General features: G+C 46.5%; 1 protein-coding gene across 11 annotated transcripts in view; it reads right to left on the bottom strand.

Moving 5' to 3' along the window:
* kansl1b (KAT8 regulatory NSL complex subunit 1b) overlaps positions 1-13,607 on the bottom strand; it is an 84,991-nt gene that overhangs the window by 8,507 nt on the left and 62,877 nt on the right. For 5 of the 11 annotated variants that reach the window (XM_021624577.3, XM_090193091.1, XM_036938090.2 and 2 more), the window contains 10 exons: positions 9,716-9,857; positions 9,026-9,118; positions 8,312-8,412; positions 6,782-6,974; positions 4,114-4,285; positions 2,491-2,682; positions 1,474-1,656; positions 945-1,111; positions 672-796; positions 252-309 (listed from right to left, as the gene is read on the bottom strand). In XM_021624577.3, the coding sequence (XP_021480252.2) occupies positions 252-309; positions 672-796; positions 945-1,111; positions 1,474-1,656; positions 2,491-2,682; positions 4,114-4,285; positions 6,782-6,974; positions 8,312-8,412; positions 9,026-9,118; positions 9,716-9,857 (1,426 nt within the window). Of the gene's footprint in view, positions 1-251; positions 310-671; positions 797-944; positions 1,112-1,473; positions 1,657-2,490; positions 2,683-4,113; positions 4,286-6,781; positions 6,975-8,311; positions 8,413-8,631; positions 8,798-9,025; positions 9,119-9,715; positions 9,858-13,607 lie in introns of all 11 variants that reach the window. The other 6 variants (XM_021624579.3, XM_090193096.1, XM_090193097.1 and 3 more) reach the window with 2 other exon arrangements.

The following is a 13,607-nucleotide window of genomic DNA, read 5'->3' as shown; positions in this document are numbered from 1 at the left end:
GATCAGCCATCCAAGTTGGTGCTGTAACACTTGATGAACACAGCTTGCTGTCAAACATTGGTTTGGTTATTACCATTAAATGTATTACATTAGAGCATTACGGTGAAAACGAAGCAGTTATTTGGAGGTTGGTGGCGGCTCTACCTAGATGTTTGACATCTTTGGACAACTAAATCACTCCTGGTCTGCATCAGTAAACTACACCAACTGAGATTCTGAAAAGGTCATACCAAGAAAAAATCATTTTTTACCTCCTCAATGTCAGCCTCCTCAGCGATTGGCTTAGCACAAATGTCAACCTCCTTCCAACTGCAAAATGTAAGCCAGATAATTAATACATCAGTAATTCACCACCCAAGTGTGTGTGTGTGTGTGTGAGTATGCGTGTTCAAGGGAGTGAATGTACAGCTGATGTGCATAGCTCTGGGCAGTCTCTCTTAGGCACAGATTTAGGATCAGCTTACAGTCTCCCAAATCATATCCTAACAATTGCTATTTGCCCTTCTGGACATATCTAGGGATCAGCATCACAGTCCCATATCCTAACCGTTATTAATCTATTAGATGGGGAAAATTCCAAAAACTGACTCTGGATCTGTAATTAGTTTCCTGACTCTAGGCAACTTCCCCATGCCGAGGTAGACATGGCGGCCATTTTGTGTCTTGCGTACCTGGGGGTGAGGATCTCTTTGTACTGCAGTTTCTCCACGCGGGTGGTGGCAGCCACAGACATGGGGATGACGATGTTGTTGATGTCAAAGGAGCTCTCTCCCCTCCTCCTGCGGATGGGCTGATGCTGTACGGGGTAGAAGGGGAGCAGGGTCAGTCACCGTCAATCCAACTGCTAAAGTACTTCTACAAATTACTTCACCATTATTGTTTCAATCACATAGGACATGCATGCGCACAAGGCTGTACAGGCCGGCTGTGTGTGCGTGTCGTACCGGGGTGCTGTTGTCCCTCAGGCTGCTGTTGAAGGGGGTGAAGGGCATGGAGCAGGTCTCTGAGGAGGCTGACAGCTGTCGGAGCAGGGAGCTGTGGGCGGGGGTGTGGAGCCCAGCAGATAGAGACGGGCACAGACTGCCCCCATCCAGGTACAGCTTAGGGGTGTCTGAGGAGAGGTCGAGAGAGAGCGAGTATGGGGGAAGAATAAGAGAGTAGAGAAAAAAAATCTAATGAAATACACTGGAATCCTCCCGATTGATTGATATAAATCCATCTCTCAAATACTCAAGCCTTAAAAATTCAGTAACCGACACGGGATAAAATGGATACTGAATAAAGAATAAAACGTTTAAACGATATGGAAAGGGTCAAACGTCCAGTGAAAAGCGGTGGAGGTGCCTGAGCGGTGCGACAACTACCCTTCAGAACTCATTTGAGCTGCTCAAGCTATGAGACAGGTGCTTAGGGAGAGGGAGGGAAAGATAAAGAGAGAAGGAGACGAAAATAAACAGACTGTAGGCAACTTACTGTCCATCCTGTCTAGTGACAGTGAGTGTTCTCGGGGCCTCTTGCGTGCGTGGCTCTTGTCGTAGGGCCCGTGGCCCCGCTCCCCTCGGTAGTGGGGGCGGCCCTCCAGCTTGGTGGACCCCAGCAGGCTGTCCAGCTGCTGCCTGTGTAGCTTCTCTGAACGCACCTTGTGGTGGGACAGGCCTGGTGAGGATGGAGCAACGGAGGGTTAGGCAGTGTGTATGTTTTGTACACACACACACACACACACACACACACACACACAGTATATTATATGAATACATTTTTCTACATTAGCCACGACCAGTCAATATATATATTTCTGATTTTGTCTAACAGTGTTAATTGACTGTAAAAACATCCTGATGAAGTAGACTCCACCACAACACTAAAGCGGTCATATTTTCAGCCAGGTCTGTGAGTGGGTCTGCGTGAGCGTACAAATGCAACCAAAACTGGCTTAGAAACGTACATTTTAACCTTGTGCTGCAGAGCTCTGGATTATGTAACATTGTGATGAAATGATTATCAGGGTATCGTGCTCCATCCATCTGTGCTCTCTGAATAGGGTCCATGCATTTGAAGCAGAAAACTACCAAAGCTCTTCAATCAATCACACAGAGGAAAGCGCTTTGTCGTTTTGGCAGCCGAGTCACTGTATTTACCAGGAAATGCTGGGCCACACACACACTCACACCTGAATACTACAGAGTAACAAACAAAATAAACGCTTGTTATGTAGGACTGTGAATTGTCAGGCTGGTGGGGCCTCGTACATTTGGTGTTGTTACACAGGTATATGAACAGCCATTACCGATCATATTAAGAGCTTTGCAAAACTAAGAGATCCTTCCTATAAGTCTATAAGGTCTGCTGCGTTACACAACGTTTAAGGTGTAGAAGATTAACATGCTTAGGGACAAATGGCTATACGAGCCTTCCCCACTGGGAGCCAATACCCCTGTGCTTGGCTTAAAGTCTCAGCCTTGTTTTTTGGGGTGATGATGCTTTACTTACGGACTGTGGAGAGGAGGGAGTTGGTCATCTTGTGTTTGTCTTTGGGGGTGAAGGAGGCGGAGGGGTCGTGGGGACGTCCCACGGAAAGCTTGTGTTTCAGGGAGAGCTTCTTCAGGGGTTTGATCTTCTCCAGCGGCCGGCTGTTCCAGTGGGACTTGAGGACGCGCTGCAGGTGCAGACTCATCGCCACGTCTGCACAAACACACAGACGGAGACGGAGGGTTGGGGTTAGCAGCAGATGAATGTAAAAAAATAAATAATAATTCTATATAAGCTCTTGGCAAGAGCTCTTAAACTAGGTTGTTTATGACCTACTATGTATCGATAATTCACTGTCCATATAGTTCAGTTGATCATTACCTTTTACTTGTGTTTTACATCAAAATGGTACGTTTGTTTCTGCATATGTACCAAGATGTTCAAATAAACCTACCTACATCTAAACAGGGCACATTGGCCTGGCAAAATAGAAACAAACCACCAAACCGGTATCGACAACTGTATAGGCATAGATACTAGGGGAACTACAGATCAAACCTGTAAAAACTACAAACCACATCAACCGTGCACTATTAAAAAAGGCCAACACCATTGTGTGTGCCAAGCTACAGCAGCCATATTGGACCCCTCGCTACCACCTACAGACAGACAGTAGCACTGCATGGTCATAGACTGCATTGCCTTTTCAACCACCAACCATCCCCTCTTTCACCAGTTGACCTAGTTCTGACTGCACCATCCGTCTCCAGCCAGTCCTTTATACCTCATTACACTGCAGACTTTTGACGCTTTCACATCTCTCAGGCCTAGCTAGCTAGCTAGCTCCTCTCATGTGGAAAAGGAACATCTGGGACTGAGAGGGCGAGGGTGGATGCAGTGAGCAGCAGCGCTTTGACAGAGCGTCAGAGTGGATTTCTCCCTCAATCCACCAGGGGGAGGACTTCAGCAGGTTCAGACTGGAAGCTCTAGAAGCCCCTCCACCCCCGCCAACCCCCTGAGGATTTGGCCTGCTTTCATCCTGCACTCTACTTCCCCCTGCCTTTAATCTAAGCACTGGCAGGCCCATATTACAGGCGCGGGCCACAGGCCTTTACTACAGCAGTAGAAAAGTGTGGGAGGGAGCTCACTAGTGGAAATCAGAATCAGAATGAAATACACACCACATGACATGGGTGGAACAAAGCCCCTTGATTGGATTGAAGCTGGTGGTGCTGCAAGTTCTCGATACATCAAAGCTCCAGCTCAAATTCTGCCTAAAATATAGTCTATATAATGCGGTGCGACTAAGTAGTCAATACTGGATCGTTATCACATATAAACCAACTATGCTGCTCCACTACCCAGCAAACACAAGATGGAACAGCAACCTCTGTCCCTTGTTAGCCAACCCCTGGCCCTTGTTAGCCAACCCCTGGCCCTTGTTAGCCAACCCCTGGCCCTTGTTAGCCAACCCCTGGCCCTTGACCAAGGGCATGACGAGGGCAGGGCTACTTGCAACAGTGAGAGAGAAGATGTGGTGCACGTAGCTACAAGGCGTACATTGTCTCCGGCTGGAGCGGGTTTGGATGTATTTTTATGATCAAACAAATTCAATCAATCCGTCAACCAACCGATCAATCTTACCGTCTGTGAGGGAGAGGATGGGGTGCACGCAGGGGTCGAACTGGGACAGCCTCTCCAGTAGAGGGCGCTCATACTGGACGTCAGAGGAGGAGAGGGTGCGGCCGCCACACGTCATACACTGGGGGTTGACCTCGCAGCCGCAGCGAGGACCCGGTACGCTCAGCCTCTGGCCCTGGAGAAGAGACGGGGATGATTCTTTAAACTTATTTAACCAGGTAGGTCTAAGGAATCGAGTGAGCGCAAATTCTCAATGCAACAAGGACAAGCGGGTAAGATCCAGACACACGGGGAACATGCAAACAGAAGGAAACCATCTCTGAAGTAGTCATGATATTCCTGTTCCAGCAACAACATACTGTTGCACATCAACACTGCGTCTAAAGTCTCTAAAAAAATTAAACATGGGTACCTTCTACAGCGCCTGCCTTCTTGTAAGGCAATCAAAATCGGACCAGATTCAATTGTTTAAGAAATAAAAACATAGATACATAGCACCACAAGCTTAGCTTTTCCTGCCATTTACGTATAGGGTAAGCCTTTGAAACTGCGGCGGTGCTGGTTTAACAAGATAAGCCAGAGTTCCTGTTTAGTTGAACGCTTTAACAACGATCTGAAGCGCAAGGGGCTGAGAGGAGAGCTTGTTCACAGTCCGCTCCCGTTATGGCAGCGTTTCCTTTTACTGAACAGAGTACGAGTGTTGATCTGGGATAAGCTCCCCCCTGTCCAGTCAAACCTCTTTGAATTGTGTGCGTCTTGTCAGGCAGCTCCTCCTAGTCTGAGATATAACGCCGCTGCTTTAAACAGAACACGAGTCAGCGGCGTTCAGCCCTACCTGTGTCGTTGGAGACTAGCCACCTGTTCCAAGGCCACTTCACGTGAAGGAATAGACGTCTTCGGAGAATGCAGAGGTAGAAGACATCTAGTCTATACACACACACCGAGGGTGTGTTCTCTCACTATGAGAGTTTGAATGCAGATCCTTAAAATGTACTGGCGTGGAGGGCTGGTCATTCACCATTAATCCATACGCTGTAGTCAGTACATTGACAAACACGTACACTCCCCACGTGTAATCACACTTAATGCTACTACAAACACACTTGTAACTCAAGACACACACAGACCGGCATACATTCACTTTTTTTTAGCCACTTGCCCTTTGGACAAGTAGGACTGACTTTGTACTCATCTGAAAGCTCAAGTCACTTGTCCCCCGAATAATTATGGTCTAACACCATGGGCCAAAAGGGAGACTTAAAATCACTTTACAAAATACAATTATCATTATTACTACCATTCAGAGAACTGCAAAAATGTAAGCTACCCTCTGCCAATAAGCTACTTTGCATATGAAAGCCTGTCTGAAAATACAACACTGCCCCTTTAAGGCTCTCCTGGAGGATGGTTGGCTGACAAAATATTGCAACATTACACTTACAACTAAACACCGTCTTTATAACATACTTTCCTAATTGAATGAATCAGGGATCAAATAGCTACGGTTGGCTACCTCAAGCAAGGTAACTAACAAACACATGTTCATCTGCCTTGTAAGGCTAAAACATTGAGGTTTCAGTGGAGATTTACTGACAGCGTTGGGAATCATTTCTCATTTGGGCTAGGTCAAATCACACACATATTTCAACGTTGTCAGAATGACATGGCCAATGCCTAATAGAACTTTCCAAATGAGTCGGATTTATTTCTCAACTCTTTCGAGTGCTTTTGAGAGGCCGTTTAAAAAAAAAAGCAGTAATTAGCTTTGGTTTATTAACACAGCCGTTCATCATTCACGACGAGTGCTGCTGGAACGTTTTTTTTTCTTTCTCTTTAGGACATCGGACACTATAATGACATTAATATGATGCTTTAAGCTAAACCGTCAACTAGCCAGGCAACACCATATGGTTTTGAATTGGCTCTTTAGTTCATCCGTTGCCCATCATTATTTTATAGGCCTACCTGCTGTAATGTCTCCCTCGCTCTCCTCGGACCCAATCACACGGGAACACAGCAGGTGATGCCCGCGCCATGACTTTTCAATGACTTTCATAACCATACGAACCCTGTTTGCTGACCAAAAATATGCTATACCTGGGCAAATAACTCACTAACCAGCAAGGAATATGAACAAACGTGGCTACGTGTGGTTCTGCGCTTTGATCTCAAAAGTGATTGACATACCCCGCCTGTCAACGCAATATAATTCTATTCTGATACATTGGGAGAACAGAGCACAACAACGCATGTGGAGGATACTCTGGTCCAATTCTGACCTGGGTATTTGTTTGATAATGTGATTTGTTTTACTTGTCCATCCGGACAACAGTATTCTATATTCTGCTGGTCTGATATTTATTTTTTACGTGCACCGGACAAGAGGTAATGTCGAACCGTGAACAAATGTACACACACCAATGCGTAAAAGGACACACATTGCAGATGGCATATCCTTATAAACACACACATAACATATAGGCTATACACAGACAAAATATCAGCCAACCACTCTGTAGTTCAAGAACAGACAGTCATACTAGCAAACAATACACCCATTCGCTACCCAGAAAAACAACAACAACTGAAAACACAATATGACAATGTAGCAGTGAAAGCACACCAACAGAAAAACAATATTACACACACAGTAAAGTGCGCACACACCAACCTTGCGGTTAAGGTTGGTGAGGGTGCTGGGCCTGACGAGGCGTCGTCTCTTGCAGCTGAGGAGGGGCCGTGTTCGGGCCGACACACACGTGTCATCCTGAGGGGAGCACAGTAGCTGGGGCAAGGGCTGGTTCTGCTGCTGCTTCCTCAGCTGCTCCTCCGGGTCAGAACCATCGGGAGAGCCAGGCCGCAGGCTGGAGGGAGGGAGGAGGGACAGTCACTCATCAATGCTACGCAACACAAAAGAAGACAGAGAAACCCTGTGAATCTACATCCACGAGCTGCTGATAAATATTAGGGCTGAGTGATTAGTGCTTTTTAAGGTCGGTTCGCTTTCGATTATTTGGGCTGAATGCTGTAACACAGAAAATAAAACAACTCATAAAAGTCCCATGATGGTAGTGACTGCCCATCATTACTGCTTATCACTTATTAAGCCTAATTTATTCACATCACTTTAATAAAATATTTCAGTTGTGCATATTATTTATTTTTCATTTGATGAATTTATTCTTTCATTCCAGGTCATCTCATCTACACAGAGCTGCTGCCAATGCTTTCTGACAAAAATCACTATTTTGTAGTTCCTCAAGGTAAACAAGGCATACTTTTATGACTGCTGAATACCAACTAATAATCACATAGATCATGTATTTTCAGGTAGAGATACCTCGAAGCGACAGCTGCTCTCTATATCCCTCACAATCACACATTCTTCTGCCTCTTCTGCAGCAGGCATAAAAGAAACAGAGACCGAACAAGTAGATGTACAATGGATTATGCTCTTTGTAGTTTATTTACTACAATATTGGCCAGTTGGAAACTACAACTCCCTACTGCATCGCATAGTTCAGGCTGGATCTAATTTATTTCTAAAGAAACTGTGCAATGTGCACATTGAGCTCACAGAAAAACAGAACAAAATAGATTTCAAATGATTGAACTATCGATCAACTAGTTGTTTAAAAAACTAAAAATAACAGAAATGTTGGTTATTTGCGCAGCACTAATACATATGGACATTGTAGAGCTATAGACCAATGACATAAGCTGGAGGGAAGGGAGGGACAGTCACTCATCAACATTGCAATACATGAGTCCATATATTACTACTACTGATTATGTTCACTATGGATTCATGTTTTGATTGTCCACTGAGTAGCTTATTTGGTAGGTCTCAATGTAACCGTATGGGAGGAAACGCCCATCCCATTTAGCACTATGATGAGTGTGAATACGTATTACTTGGTGACAGAATGATTATTTAAGTGTAACACAAAGAACTTCCATTCACAGTTATGCATTCCACTAGAGGGAAAACAACAGGCTGCAGCATGAACACATGTGCTGTGTGTCCAAACCCTGTAGTATGTTTGGGAAGGACAGCGAGCAGCTGCAATTCCCACATGGACCATGTCCCCATCCACCCACCCCCTTTGTTCAGACACAGTGGTTGGCATAGAATGGTTGGGATTCCTGCAGGACACACACCAACTGGACGAGTAAGAGGGCTCATTCGGTTGTGTCGTACCTGTTGATGATCCCGTTGACCTGTCTCCCGGACGCGCACCCTTTCCTCGGGCTCGTTTCCACGGATCCCGGACCCTCCGCCCCACCGTCTGAGCCACACTCCTGGAACCAAAGACAAGGTTGGCACGGCTACCATGGAACTCCCCTTCTAAAAACACTTCCAAACCCATCCTCAACTCCATTCCACTACAGCAGAGCCCAGAACAGTTGAACGACCTCCTAGTGAATTCCTCGGGCCACAACTGAATGGATAGAAAGGTCAACGCTACTTGGCATGACAAAACAAAGACCACCACTGTTTTGGGACCTCCCCCTCCTCACCCCTTCTCTTCCTGAGATAGTAGTCCCTCCTCCCTCCCAAGTCCCGGAGGCTGGTTAGGGTTCTGTGGGCGAGTCTTGTTCCCGTCTCTCTATTTTGGGCACAGTGCCAGGGTGCCATCTTGGGTGCTGTCCTCTCTCCCCCTCTCTCCCTTCTTTCTCCTCTGAACTGGTAGGGAGGGACCACGCTAAGTGGAAAAGTCGCATTTGCGCTCCCTTTCTCTTTGATACAGTACATCATACTACAATTACTTAAGAGGATGTAGTACTAACTGAACTGTGGACATATTCACTTAAAATTAGGGCATGAATAGGATACGCGAATTGATGTCTAAGAAATTAAGACACAGGCTTGTTGAGGATCTGATTGGACAGTTACATCGTCAGACTCATTTACCTGCATTACAGGGCAACCAACAGGCTCCGCCTTCACCTCCCCGTCCTCGGGTGACACGTCAAAGAGGGAGGTCTCTGCCAGCATTATGGAACCCTACGAGAGCGCAGATAGGCCAGGGTGAGCTCTTCAGTCCTTCTGATTCATAACACCAGAGGTAACAGTGGCTTTGCACCAAAGTAACTGGTTTCGGTGTAGCCACAGACAAGGGGCACCATGAACAAGCTGTTGAAGCAATTTGCTAGAAATGTAACCAGGAAGGCTAAGATATTCCACTGGGAAATCACTGATGGATGGATGGGAGGAGCAGAGGATAGGAGTGGGGAAGAGAGTGAGGGATAAAAGCAGACAGACATGTCAGAGGTATCGAGGAGTGCAACATACTCTTGATACGAACAGAATAGAAACGCATTCCCACTTTTCTCATCTGCCGATGAGGTGTGAGCTGAGTTACTTTGAGCGTGGGGTGCGAGAGACATGTTAGGTCACGTGACATGCTCCCCCCTCCCCCCTCCCATGACATCATGACTTTCACCAGGTCCGCCCCCTCCACTCTTGGGCTTGTTGCCAGGGCAACCCAGGTGGCTGAGACTGAGGGCGCTGACCATATAGAAACATTGAATCACTTAAAAAAGAATAAGAATCGTAATCAGAGTTAAGACCCGGGGATGTGTTCATTGACGTGGTGCTGACCTTGTTGGAGCGGAGCTGGCGGTAGATGTCCGTCTGCTGGCGGATGCGGTACTCCAGGTCAGACACATGGGCCTGCAGCCAGTTCCAGTGGCTGACTATGGAGGCCCTATCCACCGCGTAGCGCCCCTCTGCACGTCTCCATCTGTCGGGCAGAGAGAGGAGGAGGACAGGGTCAGAGCAGAGGCGGGAGAGAAGGGGGTGTCCATGTCAGTGTGACAGCGAGTGAGAGAGAGAGAGATTGTGTGTGTGTGGGAAGTGTGATTGCTTGTATGGAGGAAGGTCAGTGAGGGTTCCGAGGTCAGTGACCAGGCCTTTCGGAATGAAGCAAAGGGGCGTCACACAAATAACACTAAATGGGGGAAAAAATGCCTCAAAAACATCCATCTAACTCCATTCACAACGCTAGCCACAGACTTTCCTTCAAGTCTAAGCCATCACACACATACGGGATGGGCACGGTTATTTGTTAGAATGGGTTAGTATTCGGTTACTTACAAGTTGATACATTTTTTTTTTAAATTTACGTTTGTTTAAAATTTTATTTAATTATCTATGTGACATTGCTACATTCCAGGGCAGACCATGCCATTTGACATTATAATAGAACAACAGCTATGAATGCGCCCCATTAAAAGAGGCACTGGTAGCCTATAGGCACTTCACACGTCCAGCTTGCTATTGGTAGGTCAATCAAAGCAGCTTTACAGTCAGAGGTTCCATGTGAAGCAAGTGAAGTGGGAGATTTCTAAATCATTGGAAATCCCCCCCCCCCCAAAAAGCAAAGTGCACCACCTTTCATGAGTCACGCAAACAAGTCCCCATTGAAGTAAAACATTCTGGATATTATTTGAACAGTGAAATCAAATGCCCATGCCTAACACACATACTTCCAGTCCCCCAGTGACTGATGACATTTAGTCTAATTAAAATCGTCACTTTCTCTTGGCTCCCGAGCTGCTCGACTTAGTTTGTGTTTCTTACGTTTCAATAGCAGCAGCAGCACGCCATGTACCTAGTTACAAAACTGTAGCTGGCACCTTTCCACTGAACCCCTTCCCATGTGTTCTACACCCGGGCCTGCGCGCCTAGTAGTAGCCTCCCCTACCCTGAATGTGCTGTGTTCAAGCCAAGAGTTCCAAATGATGGAGCTGTGCGCAAAGGACCTTTTGGGAAGGAAGAGGTCTCTGAAATGAATCAAGATTACCCTCGATCACACTCTGTCCCAGGAGGGAGAGACAGAGAAACGAGGGTGGGAGGGGGCGACGGGGACAATGAGGGCAAGAAATCAGTGCAATGGGGGTAAGAGAGAGGGTAGGGAAAACAGATGAACAGAAATGGAAAAAGTGAAGGGGCATGTAGAGAGAGCGAGAGACAAAAAGAGAGGGCTGCTATGTTCTTTCTATAGAGCCAACGTTACATAACCCACTTTCCTATCAGTCTGGTGAGATGGCTAGAGACCAGTGAGGCCTCTGCTGCTACAGGCCCTCCTCCTCCACCCCCATTTTTCTCCCTCCTCCTTCTCCTCATCCACACTGACTGGAATTTAGAGGACAACCTCTCAACACACACTATGTGTACATCCCAAATGGCACCCTATTCCCCATTTAGTGCACTCATTTTGACCATGGCCCATAGGGCTCTGGTGAAAAGCAGTTAACTACATGAGGGACAGGATGCAATTTGGGACAGGGCGCTGGTTCAATACTCTCTCAAACACCCAAACCCCTGCGGCTTTCATTCTCACCCTCTTTACAGCTATCAATAATCAATACAGACCAACCGAACAAGGTCACTTTTTGTTTAGAAGGGGCTGTGTTCGGGCGCCCAGAATCTCTTATACAGACACAAAGAGGCTTAAGCCTAGGAGGAAGACGTGGGCCTGTTTTCAGAATGTGGCAATGTAAAAATGTATTTCCAAGACTCAAATTTCGTGTCATACATTCAGATGAACGCTCCAAAGCGTCACCTGTCTACACTTGCACACACACCTTTTCATGACGCCTGGATATAAATACACCCTTCTCTCTTCACAGTTCCTCCAGAAAAAAAAGACACAATAAAATGATGTGAGAACATGTATGTATACTCCCTCTCTTCATTAGCAGACATAGACTAAATTAGCACACACACACACACACACACACCTGTAAGAAAGGGAAAGTAAGGCAGCCTCTCATTTCCAAGGTTAGTGTGATATAGGAAAATAAGCCTGGAGTGTGACGTGGCCAAGTACCACAAAGGTAGCCAGTGAGCAAAAACATATGGGAGGATTTCAGAAGACTGAATAATCAGCTACTCAGAGATGCTGTATTTTATATTCTGATTAGCAATAAAGCACACATGGACCTATAAACAAGGCCATTGCGGGGGAGGGAGGTGATGGGGAACCAAAGAAAAGTTATAAGAGAGAAACAATTAACTCTTCCCTGTAAAACCAAACAAACACAAATCTGAACCAGGACCTGAGTCCACAGTTTTCCTGTTCATTTTAAAGGAAGAGTGCTTTTTTTCTACCCCAAGCCTCTTCTTGTCAATTAAAAAAATTCCACATGGGGCTGTGGTGAGTGTGGGGGAGGGGCAGTACGCAATGCACTGCAGTACTACAGTCAACCACTAGGGGCATTTAAGGGGCGAGAGAATGAACCATGCGTTGTAGGGCTATGGAGAGAGAGAGGGACAGAGGGAGAATACTGTGTGCAGTAGGGCTGTGGAGAGCGAGAGAGCGAGAGAGAGAGAGAGAGAGAGAGGAAGGGACAGAGGGAGGGACAGAGGGAGGAGTTTTGGCTGCTGCAGCGACACAATGAGTCCCCCGCTCCTGTCTGTGATCCACACAGGAACAGGAAGCAGGCATACAGGAAGTAGCCACAATCACATTCTCTCTCTCCATCCACACAAGACACACACAGAGAGAGAGAGTGAGAATAAGAGCAAGAAAGCGGGGGAGAGAGAGAGAGAGACCGTCTTGAATGATGCAGAGGTTGCTGGTTCCTCTCGCCCCAAGTCTTAGTGTCGCATTCCTGATGGAAACAATTACACTAGAGCTCACATGAACATAAAACACTGGCGACCTACTGGTGTAGGGGTTAGTCTCAGTGGAAAAGCACCAGTACAGGGACAACCAATAATACTGGCGTTCACAGAAACACCCACACAGGAAAACATACAAGTACAATCTGAAAAACAAATGCCAGGACAGGACCTCCAACAAGAAGCTTCTCCCACATAAAACACGATGTGTGTGTAATAACAACACTCTCGCCGAGGGCATATGAAGTGCCCCTGCAGACTTCCAGAAACCCCGCCGAGGTTCTTAAGAAATAACAAGCCATTTAAATACATTTTACATTTGTCCCCGACTCGTTTCAATAAGCGCTCAGGGCCGGCGAGGGCGGCCGCAAAACAGGCCTCTTCCTTGGACTTTCTGACAATACTGTAATGCAATTCTCTGTGTGATGGCCATCAGGAAAACAAGTGCCAATCTCCATCTCTGATATTCACAAAACACACACCGTGGATTAGTAGCTACCAAACATACCCCTGAGTCACTGGCTTTTCTCTTTCGACTTTTAGCTGACACTCGGTTGCGTGCACGCGGTCTGGGACTCGTCTCCCCCCAGCCAGAGAGGAGAGATTAAGTGGCCATGTGCCATCCTCTCTGGTGAGGCTCCCTCTTATAGATCCATCCATCACACGCTCTGCTGCTCATTATCTATCCTGTTGCCTGGTCACTTTATTCTTAGTTATTTGTCCATATCTACCTCAACTACATCGTACGCCTACACATCGACTCGGTACTGGCACCCTGGGTATATAGCAAAGTTATCGTTACTCATGGTGTATTTATTATTACGTGTTATTAATTTTCTATCATTACTTTGCATTGTTGGGAGAA

This window comes from Oncorhynchus mykiss, chromosome 12, assembly GCF_057628025.1.
Source record: "Oncorhynchus mykiss isolate SJ-2025 chromosome 12, ASM5762802v1, whole genome shotgun sequence".
NCBI classification, from domain to species: Eukaryota; Metazoa; Chordata; class Actinopteri; order Salmoniformes; family Salmonidae; genus Oncorhynchus; species Oncorhynchus mykiss.
This window is presented reverse-complemented; position numbering and strand designations above follow the sequence as displayed.